Consider the following 17,106-nt stretch of genomic DNA (forward strand, 5'->3'; position numbering starts at 1 on the left):
GCAGCCGGACGGTAGCGGCGGCGGCGGCGGCGGCGGCAGCGGGGCTCGGCGCCCTCTTCTCTGCAGACCATGTTTGCCAAAGGCAAAGGCTCGGCGGTGCCCTCGGACGGGCAAGCTCGGGAAAAGTAAGCCCACTGCGAGCGGCGGCCGCGCGCCCCGGGCTGCGGGCGGTGGGCGGCAGGTGGGCGACGGGGTCGGAGCCGGGGGACGCTCCCCTGGGCGCGGGACCGAGAGGCCCTCCGGGTCCGTGATTCCGGCCGCCGCGGCTCGCGGGGAACCCCATTGTTGGGAGCCGGCAGCGGCTGGGCACGGGGAAAGAGTAGCGGGGGCAGCGCGGGCCGGGCACCTGGTGCTGCGGGCGCGGGGACGCGGGGTGGGCGAGGTCCCGGGGCGAGCCGGGACGCTTGTCGCGGCGGCCGCACTTTGCCCATCGGGCGCGGGCAGGGGGCGCGTGGCTTCTGCGGCCCCGGTGGCTCCTTTTGTCCGCCCGCGGTGTGAGGAGTGTTTGCCGGTGGCTTTGTTCGGCCGGCAGCGCTCGCCCGTCCCTGCCCACGGCCTCGCCGGCCGCTCCGCGCCCTCCGGGGCGCCGGGCTGGGCAGAGACGGCGGCGCCTGCTTGCCTTTGGGTTTGGAGGACAGTTGTTAAGAGGGAGGCGGTTCAGGCTGCACTTTGCTTCCCTCTCCCGAGTTCGCGGAGCACCCTGACCGGGGCAGAGCGTACCCGGACCCCGAAGCTGGAACGAGGGTGCGGGCAGGAATGGTTTGGGAGGAAGAGAGTGGCCGGGGTGGCCAGTGACTTTGAGAGAGACCTAGGTGGGTTTGGCCCCAACAAAGTTTGGGGGCCGCTCTCTCTATCTTCCGTGGATAGAGGCAGTGCGTCGTGCCTGGTATCCACCCCCTAAGTGTTCGCACCAGCGGCCCTGCCTGCGGTGGGCTAGCAGCTCACCTCTGGTCGCCACCACAATGGGACAGAGCAGACAGAGCAGATGGCGAGGTCTAGAACCAGCACTCGGTGTACCTGACCCTTCCCTCTCTCTCTTTGCTTCTGTCCACTTTCCAGGTTAGCTTTATACGTCTACGAATACTTACTGCATGTAGGAGCACAGAAATCTGCACAGACCTTCTTGTCAGAGGTGAGTGGGACTCCCCACCATCCAGTTTCATGACACCCCCTCCTCCCCACTATTCTTAGAGCCTTTGTTTTCAGGAGCAGCCACCATGGCCACCATTTTGAATTTTTATCACCTTTTGGCATTTATTGTTAGTTGATCTTCACAGCCTTTTGGCTCCAAGAAGCTCCGGAGGCCTCCTCCTCTGCTCTGACTCTGCTCCTTCTTTTCCAGATTCGATGGGAAAAAAACATCACGCTGGGAGAGCCGCCTGGGTTTCTGCACTCCTGGTGGTGGTAAGTTTGGGTGACAGTTTTGTGTATGTGTGTGTGTGTTCCATCCCTGGGTCCAAGTGAACAAAGACAAGCCTGGAACAGGCCCTCCACCCCTGGTCCTCTTTGCATTGAGCAGGGTACCCCTGGTTTAGACCTGTTCTGGTCACTGAAGAAAGGGCAGGAGAGGCTGTTACCCGAAGTTTTTCCCTGATGTCTGTCCTCTGTGGAACACTCACTAACATTGTGGTGCTGGGGTAGAAACTTTCCTTTTCCGACTTGCTGTGGGCCACTAGAAGAGTTTTTGTCAGTCTTGCATGCTGCTTTAATTAGAGAGGCATGGGGGTGGGGCAGAGTGGAGGGGACATAGGGGCTGCTCTACAACTGGCCTGTCCCTACCTTTTTCTTCTCTATGCTCCAAACATTAGAAGAGAACATATACTGGGCCTTTTCCAGGCACCCTGAGAGAAAGGAAGAAAGGGCTGCACTTCCTGTGAAGATTCTGATTCAGACTGACTGGACCTTCCTGTCCTCTGCCCCCATCCCTCAGCATCCCTGGAACTACAAGGCTTTATTTCACCAAGAGCGGTAGCTGGCCGCAGTAGGCCTTGTGGGGTGCCTGTCACTTGTAGTCAGGGGCTCTCTCCTCTCTTTGACCCTCTCCCCAGGCTTCTGAACCCTGCACCACTAGTCTCAGTGTGGGGTTTTGTGGCAGGCAGCAGGCGGGAGGCTTAGGGTCGAAGGGAGCAAGATTTCATGAGTGTGTAACCTGGGTGTTTTGTGGGACCAGTTGGTGGAGTCTTTTGACATCTTTTTTGAAAAGGAAAAGAAAGCAGAGTGGCTTTTGATATTTTGGTGGAGTTCAGGAAAATGGAGTGTGGAGTCCTTGGGATCTTAGCACATTTACCTGACCGCCAGCTCAGGTTACTGTTTCAAGTCTCTTTGAACAGCAGGAGATGAAGTGTCTGTTCTAACTTGTGCGGAGAAAATGAGTTTTTAATTACTTCTGCTAGCTTCCCAACTGCCTTTAGAGGTGTCCTGTGTGGTGCAAGGATCATACCTGAAGGAGAGAGTGCTGGGTTGGGTGCAGTTGGTTTTGGAGGGCTGGGTGTGGATCGGGTTGCCCACCCCATTGCTCTGGATCATAGAGAAATCTGGGCTTTCAGAGAAAGCTCCATGATGTGCCTGAGAATTTGAAATCTGGAAGTTGCAGTGTGCAGCTCTGGAAGCAGAAAAGGACATTGTGCAGCCCCCCTCTGCAGGTGTTGAACCCGTGGTTTTCTGATTATATACAGAATAGGGGTCTGTGTGACTGGGCTCAGGCTATGCTGGCCTTGAGTACCTCTCTCTGGTCAGGTTTGTAAGAAGTTGCCTCATCTGATTTGACAGTGAGTAGCAGAGGAAGCAGTGAGCTGACGGGAGGAAGGCAGGGAGGAAGGCAGGCATGTCGTTTATGTCCCTTGAGTAAGATGCTTGTCTGGTGACTAGAGCTGGCTCTGATGGGAACAGGAGCACTGGACTGCAAGGCAGACCTCAGTTCCAGGGCTCACTGGGCCCGCCAGAGCAGTTCAGTTCTGGGCCATGTGGCTCATGGTTTAGAGTCTCTAAGGCCCCGTGTTATTACCAGTGCTACCCCATCTTTGTTTAGTGTTTATGAGAGGCCAGGGTGGCATTTTTGGGCCTGTTCTCCTGTCCTCATTCTTTGCTGGAAGGTATGCACCAGAGAGGGCTCTGTCTCAGTGAGAGGGCCCCGAGACTTCATGATACTCTGGCCTCTCCTTGGTGGGTGGTGGAAGGTGGGGTGTAGACTTTCGGATGAAAACTGTGTAAGGTTCACTTATGGCTAGAGTTGCAGGGATAGCCCTGCATAAGAATCACAGTCGTGGGGCCGGGGAGATGGCTCAGTGGAATAAGCGCTTCCCTGGCAAGCACAAGGGCCTGAGTTCAATCCCTGGTTCCGCCAAAAAAAAAAAAAAAAAAAAGAAAAGAAAAAAAAAGAATCACAGTCGTGTCCTGACTCTGCACCTTAACTTTCTTAGGCTGGTTTTTGGTTTGGGGTCATGGTAGAAGGGATGCGGAGGAGAAAAACATGGGTTTCCTCCAGATTTTCTCTGGGCACCCATGGGTGGGCTGTGCATATTCTTCCAAGACTTAGTGACCCACATGTGAAGTGTGTGGTGGCTGTCAATGTGAGACACTAGGCACATGGTAGGTGTGTCGTAGGTGACGACTGTTATTTTTATGGTGGTGCTTGCCTTGTTTTGTTGCTTTATAGGCTGAATTTTTCTGGTGGGTGCTGGTAGGGTGGGATAGAGCCTTTGGGATACCTGGTGCTATTTGCATCGTGTGTTCTGCACTTGCCGCTGTGTGCACAAGTAATCATTAGTAACCTGATCTTATTTTATTTTTCAACTTGCAGCGTATTTTGGGACCTTTACTGTGCAGCTCCTGAAAGGAGAGACACTTGTGAACATTCAAGTGAAGCAAAAGCCTTTCACGATTATGTGAGTAACAGATTTTTAATCCTGGCAATAATTACAGGGTTGGGTGGCTCTAACTTCTTTAGTACCAAAAGCAAACATGCCGCCAGTTGGCAGTGGTCTTTATTTTTCATTTCCTTCCTGTTCTCCTGCCTGCCTACCTCTCGGCTGCCCTCCACTCCATACCCTCTGCACTTGGTATTCCGACTTGGTGAACAGCATTTCATAATGCTGTCGTTATATGGAGGAGTGTAGTCACCCCTCTGGAGACCGGAGTGGTGGAGTGCAGGGCTCAGACTGAGGTTTATGTTACGAGTGGACAGTTAGCTGGGTGGGACTGAACCTGTTGGTTGTTGGTCTGAGAGAATAGGGACTGCAGCCAAGAAAGAAGCAACTGTGAAACTTTGGTGGTGTTGGAATAGAAGGAGAGGTTGAATGAGATTCTGCTAGAATGGCACTTGCCATATTTTCCAGATAACAATTTGGAAGTTTTGGGGGTGGGAGGTACGTGTGAGCATGTGTGTGGGTGTTGTGGGTGGGTGTCACCCTGTGTCCCATAAGACTGCGATCTGAGATACTTGGCCCATAATCCTGTGTCCACAGCTTTCTTGTGATCATAGTTTATTTCATCAGGTGTGATGTCTTCTGGCCTATTATTTGTTTTCTCCCCATGTGAGTTTTTTTTCTACATGAGGTTTTAAAGATTTATGAAGTTCTATTATGAGAGAAATATCTGCCCTGTTTCCATGTACCATGGTGATCCCCTTTAAAAAAAAAGCTGGACATATATGGCATATGCCTATAATTCCAGCCCTTTGGGAGACTGAGGCAGGAGTGCAAGTTGAAGCCCAGCCTGGGCAATTTAGCGACTTAGAAAGATACTGGCTTGTGAAGGGATGTAGCTCGGTACTGCGGGTGGAGTGGGGACTCAGTCTGGGTTGGAGTCAGGCTTCAGGATCTGTGATCAGTGGGAAGAAAGTGGAAAAGGAGGTGGCAGAGGACTTTTGTGGCTTTCTCCTAGTTCTTACTTCCTGTTGGCCCTGTGGATGGTTGAGTGTGCGCGTGTGCAGTGGGTGCTCTGTTTGGTCTTGATCTTTGACATGAGCTGGGTGAGGATGGCCCCATGCTCTGTGCATGGAAGCTGGTGTTTTGATGTCATCAGATTCCATCTGCTCCCTTAGCCCATCTGTGTCCCCTGCATTCGGATGTGAAACTGACCCTCGAGACGAGCCCATCTGTGTGGGTGTCAGGCAGTCCTATCCTAGGGCCATGACTGCTGTTGTGGTGAAAGTCTCCTGCAGTAGGAAAAATTGAGACTGAGCTGGAGACTCCCTAGTTTTGAGCATATTTGATTTGGTGGGGTTTTGTTGTGATTGAAAAGTTCATGTCCTTGAAGTGCAATGCTGAGGAAGCCCACCTGCTTCTGTGCCCGACCAAGGTTGAGAAGGAAGCTGGGAGTGGTGCTTTTGACCTGGTGAACTGTTAGGAAGGAGTAAAGGAAGAGATGACTGGTTCATTCTGATGTGGTTGTTTGGGAAAATTCTGTGGTGTCCATCAGAGGGTTTCCTGAATTGGAGTTCGAAGAAGTCAGAGGAAGAGCAGCCATGTGAAAGTAGCTGGTGGCTTTGACCTTTCTACCTGTGAGAATCTTGCCTTCAAAAAGAACCAGTGGACAACCAACTGTCCACGGTTTATCTCTGACTATTGTGTACATGGTGTCATTTTATAGCAGGAGACCTGTTTCCAACAGGTCTCTTTCTTCGTGTGGGTGGGTACACTGGAAATTGAACTCAAGGCCTTGCATATGTTAGGTGAGGGTGTTCCTACTGACCTATGTCCCGCTCCTTTTTATAAAACTGTATTTTAAGCCAGGCATGGTGGTACACACATATGATCCTAGCACTTGGGAGGCAGAAGCAGGCAGATTGCTGCAGGTTTTAAGCCAGCCACAAAGTTCAGTACCAGCCCCTACTACAAAATCAGCCCCTACTACAAAATGAGCCCCTGTCACAAACCAACCAACAAACAAACAATATTTGGAGACAAAGTCTTGTTCTGCTGCCCAGGCTGACCTTGAACTTGAATTCTTTTGCCTTAGCCTTCTAATTGGCTGGAATTAGAGGGGTGTACTATTCTGCCTGGCTAAACTAGTCTCTTATTATAAATTGAGATCTGTGCTATGTTTACAGAGTACCTTTCAGGGAAGCTTATGATTTTTTTTTTTCTTTTTTCTTTTCCGGATCTGGGGATTGAACTCAGGCCCTTGCGCTTGCCAGAGAAGTGCTTATTCCACTGAGCCATCTCCCTGGCCCGAAGCTTATGATTTTTAACCATGTTTCATACTCTAGGAAAGTGAGCCTCACCTCACTAATTTCTAGTGTGCTCTGGCATCGTTTTATTTATGTGTGTGTTTGAGACAGGGTCTTGCTATACAGTTCAGGCTGGCCTTGAGCTTACTTTGTAGTCCAGGCTGGTCTCCAACTTGCAAGGATCCTCCTGCCTTAGCCTCCCAAAAGCTGGGATTACAGGTGCGTGCCACCACCATGCCCGGTGCTGCTCTGCCCTCTTGAAGCCATGTGGTAATAGCTGAAGCTCGCCCTCGGGTTTGGTGTAGAAGGCTGATGAGGTCCATGATTAAAACTTTTTTTTTCTCTGGTTTGGACTCCATCTGATGTCCTATTTCCCAAGAGGGAGGGAGAATAGAGTGTTGATGGAGACTTTGAAGGAAATTAAGGGGTGGCATTAATTTGGGGGAGTGGGTAATGTAGAGGCAACTGGAAAACTGGCTTTAGCTCAGTAGTAAGGTGCTGGTTGGCCTGGAGGTTTGTTTCCACATTACCATGGTGCACACAGGCAGAAGAGCAGGAAAAGGAGTGGCCTTTTCTCTCTGTCTTTAGGTCTCCGTGTGCGCTCCCATTTTCACCTTCACCTCAGCTCCTTGCTAGTCACTGTGATAGCTGCTGGCTGGGCTTCTTCCTCTTGTCTGGAATGTGCTTCTCTGACCTCCCAGATCCTATCCATCATTTCATTTCTCCTTGTTGGAGGACTTCATGAGGGGCTTCAGACCATGGTGACCACTCCGTCCCCTTGTTCACAGAAGCCACCTGACTGGAGGACCGATAGGCGCTTCCTGTGTGAGCTGTGCACTGACTGCGGCAGGCTCAGTATAATTTCATCTGCCAGGGAGTACGGCGTGTTGCCGACTCTTTCGTAGGTGAAGAGGCTGAGGTTCAGAGAGGTTCATCACATGGCTAGAGTTAGAATAGAGGTCCTGAGTGATTCCAGATTTGGGGTTTCCAAATCTGAACCCTGGCAGCTATTGTTTGTTTGCACCATTCTGGCTAATTTCTCTAGGCTTGTCTTTCTAGCTGCAGCTTATTTTCTCTGTGGTAGAGACCATGAACCATCTATCTCTGTGGCTCCCATAATGCCTTGCACATAGTAGGCACATATGCTAATGCAATGAAATAGGGTAGAACCAAGACAGGTGATTTTTGCACTTGAAATAATCTGGGCCAGGACAGCCATTAGAATTTTTTTTTGGGGGGGCGGGGGCCTGACCCTTAGCTCAGTTCCTGAAGTGGCTGCTTCAACAAAGCAGTCAGGCTTAGGTTGCTGTGGTTCAATGCTCACAACTCAAGCCAGCCGAACATGCCCTGAAGGCATTCTGAGCCAGGTGTACCCCCCCCAATATATAATATATTTTTTGTTAATGTATTTGGTATAGGGTCTCACTACACCATTCACATTCATGGTAATTCTATTTTTTTTTTTTTTTTTTTGTTTTTTTGGCGGTACCAGGGATCGAACTCAGGACCTTGCACTTGCCAGGCAGGTGCTTATGCTGCTGAGCTATATCCCCAGCCCCACAAGCGCTTGTTCTATGAGCCATCTCCCTGGCCCTGATACAGATTCATGGTGATCCTCCTGTTTTCAGCCTCTCCAGTGCTGGGATTACAGGCTTGTGCCACCATGCCCAGTGTCAGTGATGAGCTCGGTGTGCCCAGGGGCGGGGCCAGCGCGGCATGTGATGCTAGGGATTGAACTCCAGTCTGTGAGCTTGCCTAAGCACGTGCATAGCTCACTGAGCTATCTCGCCAGGCCTAGGATGTTTTTTGAAAGATATTCCAGTGGCTCCTATTTTGTAGGTGAGCTGAGCAAGGTGATTTTATGGATAGTTAGCTAGTTGCCTTAAATCCTTTTTAGAAATCAAGTGAAGTGTAAATAGGAGTGTTAACTGCCTTTGTGTTTTCTATCAAGGAGATTCAGCTATTTCAGACACTAGTCCCAGTTTTTGGTGGGTAGTGAGTGCTTGTGGGGCAGGGAGGAGGAAAGGTCCTGATTGCTCTGGGGTGGAAAGTCCTGGTCCCGGTTCTGTGAAGCAGTGCTGTAAGTCCTTTTCCTCATGGCTGTTGAGTTGGCCCATCTCCGAGGCCCCTCCTGGGTCAAGGCCAGACCATTCGGGCCTGGAATGAGCCCAGCAACTCTGCCGGGAGAGAGCCTGAACTGTCCTTGACTTCGTGAGTTTTTCTTTGAGTCACTGTCTATTTTCCCCTCACACCTGGCCATTTGGGTTTTCTCGGCTCATTGTTTATTAGCCCTGATGTTGATCACATACAATGTGGAACGCTGGGGATTCAGGGTCTGAAGTGGACTGTTCTGAGAAGTGGGCTTGCTCTAACTCAGGAGATTGCCTGACGCCATGAGAAGAGGGGCCCAGGCCCTGTGTGGCGTCCTTGCCCTTTCCTGTGGGTGGGAGTAGAGCTCAGCATGTGGAGGGGTCCTGCTGAGCTCCCTCCATGCTGATCTGGCCTGGCCTTTTGTAGAGAGGATGCTCCCAACTAGGCAGGTGTCTCTTGGGCCTCTTACAGAAGATGGTGTCTGGTCCCTTCTTGGATCACCAGTCTGTCCTTTTGTGAGCACATTTTGTGTCTTCTTTTGGTGGCAAGAAATGCACAGAATATGTTGGTGCTGTGGTGTCTTGAGGATCCCATCGTACCTGCTGTGCTTTTTGTAACGCATTTTTACAGACCTGACTGTGCTTGAGCCTCATAGCTACCTTATTGGTTGGGTTGTTTGTTAGATCTCACCTTGTTGCAGAGATGAAGAAACTGAGGTCTAGAGTTTGGGGGCCTTGTCCAGGAGCAGGTTGCTAGGAGGTGGCAGTGTTGGGACTAGAGGTCTCCTCTCTTTCAAGTTCTAGCTTTCAGCCCCTGACAGCTCTCATTTGGTAGGGAGGCCCTGTAAAATGGGGAAGGGAATTGTCCCTGACCTGCAGTGTGCCTGGGACCTGTTTGCTGCCCCACGTATATTTCCAAAGAAGAGAATACAGAATGGAACTGAACGAAAGTCCTGTGTGGTAGGCCGCACAGTGCCTGCAGAGGTGAGGCACGGCCTCCGGGAAGGGAGGCTGTCGTAGTGCAGTGGCTCTTCACTTCTGGCGGGGAATCCGTGATAAAAGCTGTGAACTTTCCAACAAATGCATGCGTTCCTCTAAAAGAGACTTTGTATGTGATTTTACGAGGGTCATGGACTGCTGTTCCACACTCCAGATCCCCCTTGGCCCCTACTGTAATTGATGTGACGTGCCCTAACCCTGGCAGGTTCTCCATGCTTGCCTCAGTTTCCCTGCTCTGAAGATCCACTGCCCCTTTCATCTGGGCTGCTCCCTTAGCCCTGTGCCTATCTGTGCCCTGTAGGACTCTGCTCATCCTTCCTGCACCCTAGCTGGGAGACCATCTCCAAGGAGGATTGGTTAACGTAGAAAAGTGCCCCAGAGTTTTGGGTGTGGGCGGGCGCTGAGGTATTTGTGGCTGTGTGGCAGGGGCCCAGCGTCCTTGGTGGGTTTGAAATAGCAAAGTGATATTTGAGAGGGTTCTTCTTGGATGTGCTGAGCTGAGGTTCCTGCCAGCAGGGAGTGTCCATGCTGGAGCACAGGGGAGCAGGAGGGGGGAAAGGAGAGGGTGTTCTGCAGCTGGGCTCCAGGGAGCTGGGGGAGTGGGGGGGGGGGTTAGCCAGCCTTGCTATCTGCCCAGAGGTCCTGGCAAGTTCACAGCCTGCCTTTGGCTCTGACCCTTGGCACCCTTGTGTGGCAGATTAAAAAACAAAACATATGCATAGTTTATTTTCCCTCCCCCATTCCCTCTGAGCTTAGACTTTGTATTGAGTCCCCTCTTTGGGCTCCCACCCCATTTTCTGCAATTCCTCTTAGCCCCAGAGGCTGCCAGACTCCACCACCAGTAGCTAATTCAGCATTAAATGAGGAACTGGAATTGTGTCTTGCCAGGATTCAGGCAGTGTGGCCACTTTAATGGGTTTCAAGTGGCTGCAAGACCCCAAATTGCAAATCCTTGCCCTTTATTTCAAGGCAGAGAGGGGGTGCGGGGGAACAGTGGGGACCCAAACAAAGTTTTTGGCAGTGGTCACTTCATTTGAACTCCCAGACCAACAGCATGTACTAGCTCTTTGCATAATGCCATCTCTGTTAGCTAAGCATTTGCAAACTTGGACAGAGCATTTGCTCTGTGCCAGCCAACACTTAGAGGGAGCCAGGAGACACCTAGCTCTCTCAGCAGTCTTTTATATCAATCTTGGTGTTTTTTTTTTTGGTGTATTTTTGAGGTAGGGTCTCATTATGCAGTTCAGGCTGGCCTTGAGCTCACTTTGTAGCCCAGGCTGGTCTCAAACTTGCAACGATCCTCCTGACTCAATCTTCCTGAGTCCGCCTACTGAGCGTTGGAGTCAATCCCCTTTTGTAAGAGGGAGTGTGTTCTGTCTTGGGGAACCTGGGCCCAAGGGAGCGGCCCATACCTTGACCCCCCACCTCTGTGTGTGAATGTGTGTGTGTGTGTCTTAAAAGAGAGAAGTGTTGGGGGTTTGTGCTTGAGGCCTGCCCACCAAGTTAACAGCAGTATTACACTAGGGGTAGAAAAATTAACCTTTTTTAGTTTGGTAATAATTCTGACCATGGCATAAGTGCATCAGATGATTCCTAAACTCCTTTAATACATGTTGCTGGGAGCTGACAGCAAATAAGACAATCTTGACTGTTTGTTTACAGAGTAGAGGGGTTTTCTGTGGCCTTGCTAAGATGAGTTGTAGGAATGTATCCTTCTTTGTTACCATTTTCCTTTCCTGGGCCCTCACTTCTCTGGAATTCGGTAGGGCTGGGACCCAGAGTTGAATTCATCCTCACTCTTATCATTTTCCAGCAGGGTGGATTTCAGGAGCCTCAGTCTCCCCATCTGTGTGGTGGGGGGATGGTGATTCCTGGCTGTTGTTGTTGTGAGGCTTAAGGGCTGTAATGCACAGGAGGTGCCTCTCTCCTCTGGCTAGTGCTTGCTGAGTTTCTTTCCTTGCCCTTCACAGCCCTAGAGTTTTCCCAGAAAACTTTTAACAACATGTTTTTTTTCTGTGAAGGCAAGTGGATCCTCAGGAAAGGGTTCTTGGCTTTCCCAGGAGTGCCCTCCAGTGCTGGGGCTCCCCTATGATGTTGTGAGTGCCTCCCCCCACCCCAGTCATCTTGTCTTGCCCTTGTAAGGGACAGAATTGGTAATCCCGCCATAGGCTGGCATTGATAAATCGCTCCCTGAGGTGCCTGTGCCCTTATCTGTGTTGGACAGAGTGGTCCTGTGCCACGCCTGCGTGGGTCACCACATAGCTGAGCACAGGCCCGGAGGGCTGTGTCTCTCACCCGCAGGGGTCTAGTTTGAATTTCGACCTCACACCCCCTGTTAACTGTGGGGACTTACATTCTCAAGGCCTGTGTCTTTACTGTTAGATGGGTGTAGGCAAAGGCTGTCTGTTCAGCCCACAGTGGGGGTGGCTGCAGAAGGTCTGGGAAGCCAACCTGGGAAGGCTGTTGTGTTGCATAAATGGTGATAGGAGCGAGCGGACAGACATTCCTGAGTGAGGGGTCCTGAGCTTTCTGCTTTGGCACATGCCCTGCTGTGGCAGGTGCTCAGGCCTCACCTGGCTGCTGCCTGAGTGAGGGAGTCCCAGAATGAGCCTGAGGAGGAGCCAAGCTGGTGGAGAGCTCTGTTGGCCATTGTGGGCCTGGGGAAGCTGTTTTTTTTTTTTTTTTTTTTTTGTGGAACCGGGGATTGAACTCAGGCCTTTGCGTTTGCCTTGTTCTACTGAGCCATCTCCCCGGCCCTGAAAGCTGCCTCTGACACGGGCCTTCCTCTTGGAGTTCCTGGGTGAGTCCCAAGCCTTAGTCCAAAGCCTCCCAGAGCAAGAGTTCCAGATACAGCTGAGTGTTATGGCAGCCAGGCACTGGCCTTGCCATGTTTATTGAAGAGGCAGGTGCAGCCCAAGATGAGATGTGTAGCTAAAGAGAGGCCCATGGAATGACCTTGCCCTGGGGTGCACCATGCAGAGTCGGGATGGAGCTGGGCAACAGTCCTACCTTGGGGTGATGGTGGGATGTGTACTGCTGATGGATAGAGACATCAGGCCTGTAGATGGTGGAACTCAAGTCACCTGGCCGTCTTAGACCCAGAGAGGAAAGTAGTAGGACCTAAGCCTCTAAGCCCAGCCTGGGCACTGTCCTTTGCTTTGTGCCTAGCTCTTTGTGAACATGGACACTTTAACCTCTATGACTTAGTTTCCTTCCTCGAATGCCTTCAGGGCACTTTTGGCCAGCGGGAGAGTTGTGAGGTTCGAACTCCAGGAACCTGAGGCTGACAGCTTTGTGGAAGCAGCCACTTAAAGACTGAGCTAGGGCCAGGCCCCCTATGGCTTAGTTTCATCAGGTGGAAAATGGTTAATGCAGTTTTACTTACCTATGTAGAAGGCTGTCAGGATACTGCATGAACATGCACATGTGTGCCTGCATGTACACGTAGTAGCAGTGCTTGGCGTGGTGTAAGTGCTATATAAATGTGTGCTATCCATTTTCTTTGTTGTTGTTTGCAGTGCTAGGGATTCACCTCAGGGCCTTGTGCTTGCCAGGCAAGTGCGCCGAGCCATGTCCCAGCACTGTTCCTCACCTCCAGCCTGGAGGAAGTCGTGTGTTCACTGGCCAGTGTTCTCTGTGACTGCCGCGGGGTACAGCAGCAGAGGGGTCTCCGGGTGCGAGTGGATGCCAGTGAAGCCCGGCCCATCATGTGCTTGCTCACTGTTGATCCCCTGTCCAGGTCTCATGCAGTGGGGGTAGCAGGGTCACACATGCAGCGTCCATACCAGCCCTGGTGCTTGAGAAGATGGATGAGTGGTGCGTGGATGTCTGGCTCGTGTGTTCCCTCAGTGCCCGTGTTTCCCTCCCCCGGCCACCTGTGCTAGGGACCTGGAACAGCTCCTTCCCCACCTGCCTTGGGCCCTGCCCATGGTTACATCTGGTGCTGTAGCACCTGTGAGGGCATTTTTACTCCTGTGCCAACTGGTCCTTTCATAGAGCCAGCCTGGAAAATCGCCCCACTGCCACCCCAAGGGAACACAGCTGTCTTCTCCTTAACCCAGGAACTACATAACTCACCCTAATTCATTCTTTCCTTTGGGACTTGCTGCCCAGAAGGAGGGTTTTTGAAATGAAGTTGTGTCACTTCCCCGCTGCCTTCTGAACTGAAAGCTCTTTGAGGGCAGGTGCCTCATCCTCATCCCCTGCTGCTGCTGCCCATGTTCCTGGGGCCTACTGTAGAGTCTTGAATAAATCCTGACATCAGTGCACAAGACTCCCTCACCCTGAGAAATGAGAAGGGTTTGATCCTTGCCCAGGCGTCAGGCATGTTCAAGACACTTTTTAATGAAGATGGACAAGTGGCGTGAGGAAAAGCATTGTTTTGCAAAGTGAGTTGTGACCCATTAGTAGTGCGTTGTGAAATCAACTTAGTGGGTCATGACTGGCAATTACAAAAAAAGAAGCGCACTGTACTGCCAAGTCAACATAAGTATTGTTTCTGGAAATGTCTGTTCTCAGTGACTTACGACTGCCTGTAACGTATGTGTGCCCTAGGTTTGCTCTGAAATTCTGCCTCATTGTGAGTCTCAGCCTGAAGTTTGAAAAACATTGGCTCAGAGAGAGTTGAGGCAGGATTTTGGTTTTTCAGGTTGGGTGACTTAGGTCAAGTGAAAAGCAGTTGTGGAGCCTGTTTCCAGATCTGTAATAAGAAGAAAATGGTTCCTACTTGCAGAGTTGTGAGGGACTCTCTCTTCCCACATCGCATGCTCCCAGGCTGGAGCTCGATGGGCTCTCAGGGTCTTTGTCTCTCTGGTTTGTTGCCATAGTTTTATTGTGCTGGACACAGCAGATGCTCAGTGTGTGCTGTGCCTGTGTGCGTAAGTGGCAGTAGCCCCCACTTGAAGGGGTGGGATGTGGCTGGTTCACACTCTGGAGGCTGCACAGGACTTGGGTGCCTGAGTGAGCCCAGACACCGTGGCTTCTCAGAGTCCACATGGATCCTAGGCAAGGCCCAAGCACATTGCTGTTTGCCCTGCTGCTGGGGGTGGGGCAGCTTCTCCTGCCTGTCTGTGATTGAGGGGTCCTTGGCCCCCAAGGATGTCCGAATCCTGCAGAGAGGATCCTGCTAGTAGGTGGCAGGACATCCTGTCTGACCTAGGTTGGCCCAACCCCCAAATTCCCTGTCCCCTCCTAGTGATCTGTTTGCACAGCTCCCTGGACAGGCTTTGTGTCCCTGTTCTTTGTGTTTTCCGATGAAGTGCTGACACTTTGCTTGTGTTTCACAGTCGTCTGATCTGGGCTTTTCCTCAGCTCCTCCTTCCCCAGCCACAGAGGCTACTTGGGTGAGGAGGCTGGGGAGTGGCAGCCTCCCCCATCAGGATGCGGCTACAATGCTGGGGGCTGGTGGATTGAGTTAGGTGGGTGGCTGTTTTCCTGAGTGCTCCTGCTGCCAGCCTGGCTCTATGTCATTGGGTGCCAGGGACTTAATGCAGTGTCATGGGGCATCTAAAAGATTTGGACCAGGGTGATCAGGCTGATTCCTTCAGGTGACCTTGGGCAAGGCATTTGGCCTCTCTGTGCCTTGGTTTGTGCATCCCTCATAGCACCTCCCTGTGTTGTGACTTCAGGCTGTCTTCTTTCTGCCTCTCTAGCTTCCTGGCAGTTGAGTTAGGGTAGGTGCATGTGCTGTCCCCTTTTGAGCCGGCCATTAAATTATGGGATGTACTTCAGGTAGGAGTCTCACAGTTCACATTTGGGGAAACCAAGCCCTGGCTCAGGGTGGAGAGGCAGCCAGTCCGTGGCCACTGGCTCCAGAAAACTACCTAAGAGGCTGGCGCCAGCGCCTTGCTTATATCTGTGCCATCCTTCAGGAATTTTGCAGCTTTCTTTGGGAGAGGCTGTGTGCTGGCTGTGGCTTTGGCCGCCCGGCTTGCGCCGAGGGGGCAGACGGCCCAGTGGGCAGGCCTGGTGTCAGGCGTGTGCACTGTCTTTTAGAAAGCTTCCAGTAGAAAATGTTATCCTCTCTCTGGAGGCCCGTCCTCTTGGCAGTGCCACCCTCCTGCCCGCCAGATCCCGCCCCACCAGCCCGCTTGGGTTACACGGGTAGCTCTGGCCTGCAGCTCTGGGCGAGTGGTGAGCCGCTTCCGAAGGGGGTTTACAGCCTGACAGGGAATTTCAGCCTCTGGGTTATCTCCGAATTGGCCAATTGATGGTTTCAGCAGAGCATTTCAGCATTGGGGAAGCCAATACAATTTGAGTTAGTTGTGATGGCTGCCACTTTAAATACCACAGTGAATTTCTGTCAGCGAGCTAATGCGTGGAATAGGGAATTGGAGAAAACTTGATCACCAGAGTGCTTCAGTCGATTCTGACCCCAAGCTACAGAAAATGAACTTAAATCTAGTTGACTGTCGCCACATACTTTCTTTGGCATCATTTTGCTAGCAGCATCTCTGTCAGCGGGAGCTTGTGGAGAGGAGACTGGGTGGAGATCATAGTCTTGGACACTGGTCCCTGTGAGTTTGGATGGGGGCACTTTTGGGGTTGCTGAGCTTCGGGGAGTCAGGATGGCTTCTTGGTGAGAGGTAAACTATTAAGTGGTGATGTTTCCCTTAGTAATAATTAATCCCTTATTTAGTAAGGAAGCTGGTATTTATTGATCACTTACTGTGGGCCTAACTCCTTAAAAAAGTGTGTATTCAGTTTTCTCCCTATTTGGACAAGGTAGGGGACAAGAGACTGGCCTGGTTTATTTCCTGAAGGAAGAATTAATAACAGGCAGTTATTGAGTGCTAACTATGCTCTAGGCCCTATTCTGATGCCTTGGGTTTTTTCTCAAGTTGTACTCAACAGCCCTATGAGTTAAATTCTGCTTCTGTTCATATTTTCTAAATAGAGAAATGGTGTTACTTCCAGTAGCGTTGAAGGAGCATTTAAACCTGGGTGTGTGGGTGTGGTGGGTACACACCTATAATTCCAGCTACTTCAGCAGCCACATTGAAGCAGGAGAGTTGTGAGTTCAAGGCCAGCCTGCGCAGGCAATTTAATGAGACGCTTGTCTCATGATAAAGAGGACTTGGAGTGTAATTCAGTGGTAGAGCATTTGCCTAGCATGTACAAAAGCTCTCGAGATTTAAGCCCTAGGTTTAAGCCCCAACTTTACAAAACAACAATAAAAACAATAAAATCAACATTTTTTCCCCCTTATAAACACTCTTCACTAGGAAATCATGCTGTCTTCTTAGGAATTAATACTAAATCGGCCATCTTTCTCACCAGATTCATTAGCCCCCGGTCCTGGGTGAGTCAGTGCTTGGGTCAGCAGGAGCTGGTGGGAGTGGATTCTGAAAGAGACAGGCTGGCTGGGGGCCTGCCTGGGGGCCGCATGCCTCTGTAATGGGCTGGCCTTCACAACTTCCCTGCAGGCCAGGGAACAGGTTGGTTTTAGGGACTTCAAAAAATGTCTTGCTTTGAGTCTTAACAGAAAGGGTTCCTGTCTCTTCATTACAAGGCCCTTTCATTAGTGCCTTACCACCCTCATGATCTCTGTGCTTAGAAATAGATTATTTGCAAAGAAATGGAATGCATCACATCACCATTGATTTTAGTGAAGGCATATGGAAACTAAGAACGATATTGTCGCAGTTAGAGCTTCTTAGCCACTTAGGGTGGGCAGTGAGAGTTCACCAGTAGTAGAATTCTAGTGAATAAAAAACATGGGGGATTTGGGGGTCCATATCATTGAGACATATCTGATTCTCACTGAGCTTAAGAAACATCAGCGATGGCCTGAGTGTTCACAGTCTTGTCTTTTGGTGACAGTGGGGATTGAATCCCAGGACCTTTGCA

General features: G+C 51.1%; 1 protein-coding gene across 2 annotated transcripts in view; it reads left to right on the forward strand.

The window, feature by feature from the left end:
- Positions 1-6: 6 nt before the first annotated feature.
- Positions 7-17,106, forward strand: part of Ssbp3 (single stranded DNA binding protein 3) — a 154,613-nt gene continuing 137,513 nt past the window's right edge. For both annotated transcript variants that reach the window (XM_004642546.3, XM_004642549.3), the window contains exons 1-4: positions 7-125; positions 1,060-1,132; positions 1,343-1,404; positions 3,800-3,884. In XM_004642546.3, coding sequence (XP_004642603.1) covers positions 70-125; positions 1,060-1,132; positions 1,343-1,404; positions 3,800-3,884 — 276 coding nt within the window. In that variant the 5' untranslated portion in view covers positions 7-69. The remainder of the gene's footprint in view (positions 126-1,059; positions 1,133-1,342; positions 1,405-3,799; positions 3,885-17,106) is intronic.

Source organism: Octodon degus, unplaced genomic scaffold (genome assembly GCF_000260255.1).
Source record: "Octodon degus isolate 3935 unplaced genomic scaffold, OctDeg1.0 scaffold00156, whole genome shotgun sequence".
NCBI lineage: Eukaryota > Metazoa > Chordata > Mammalia > Rodentia > Octodontidae > Octodon > Octodon degus.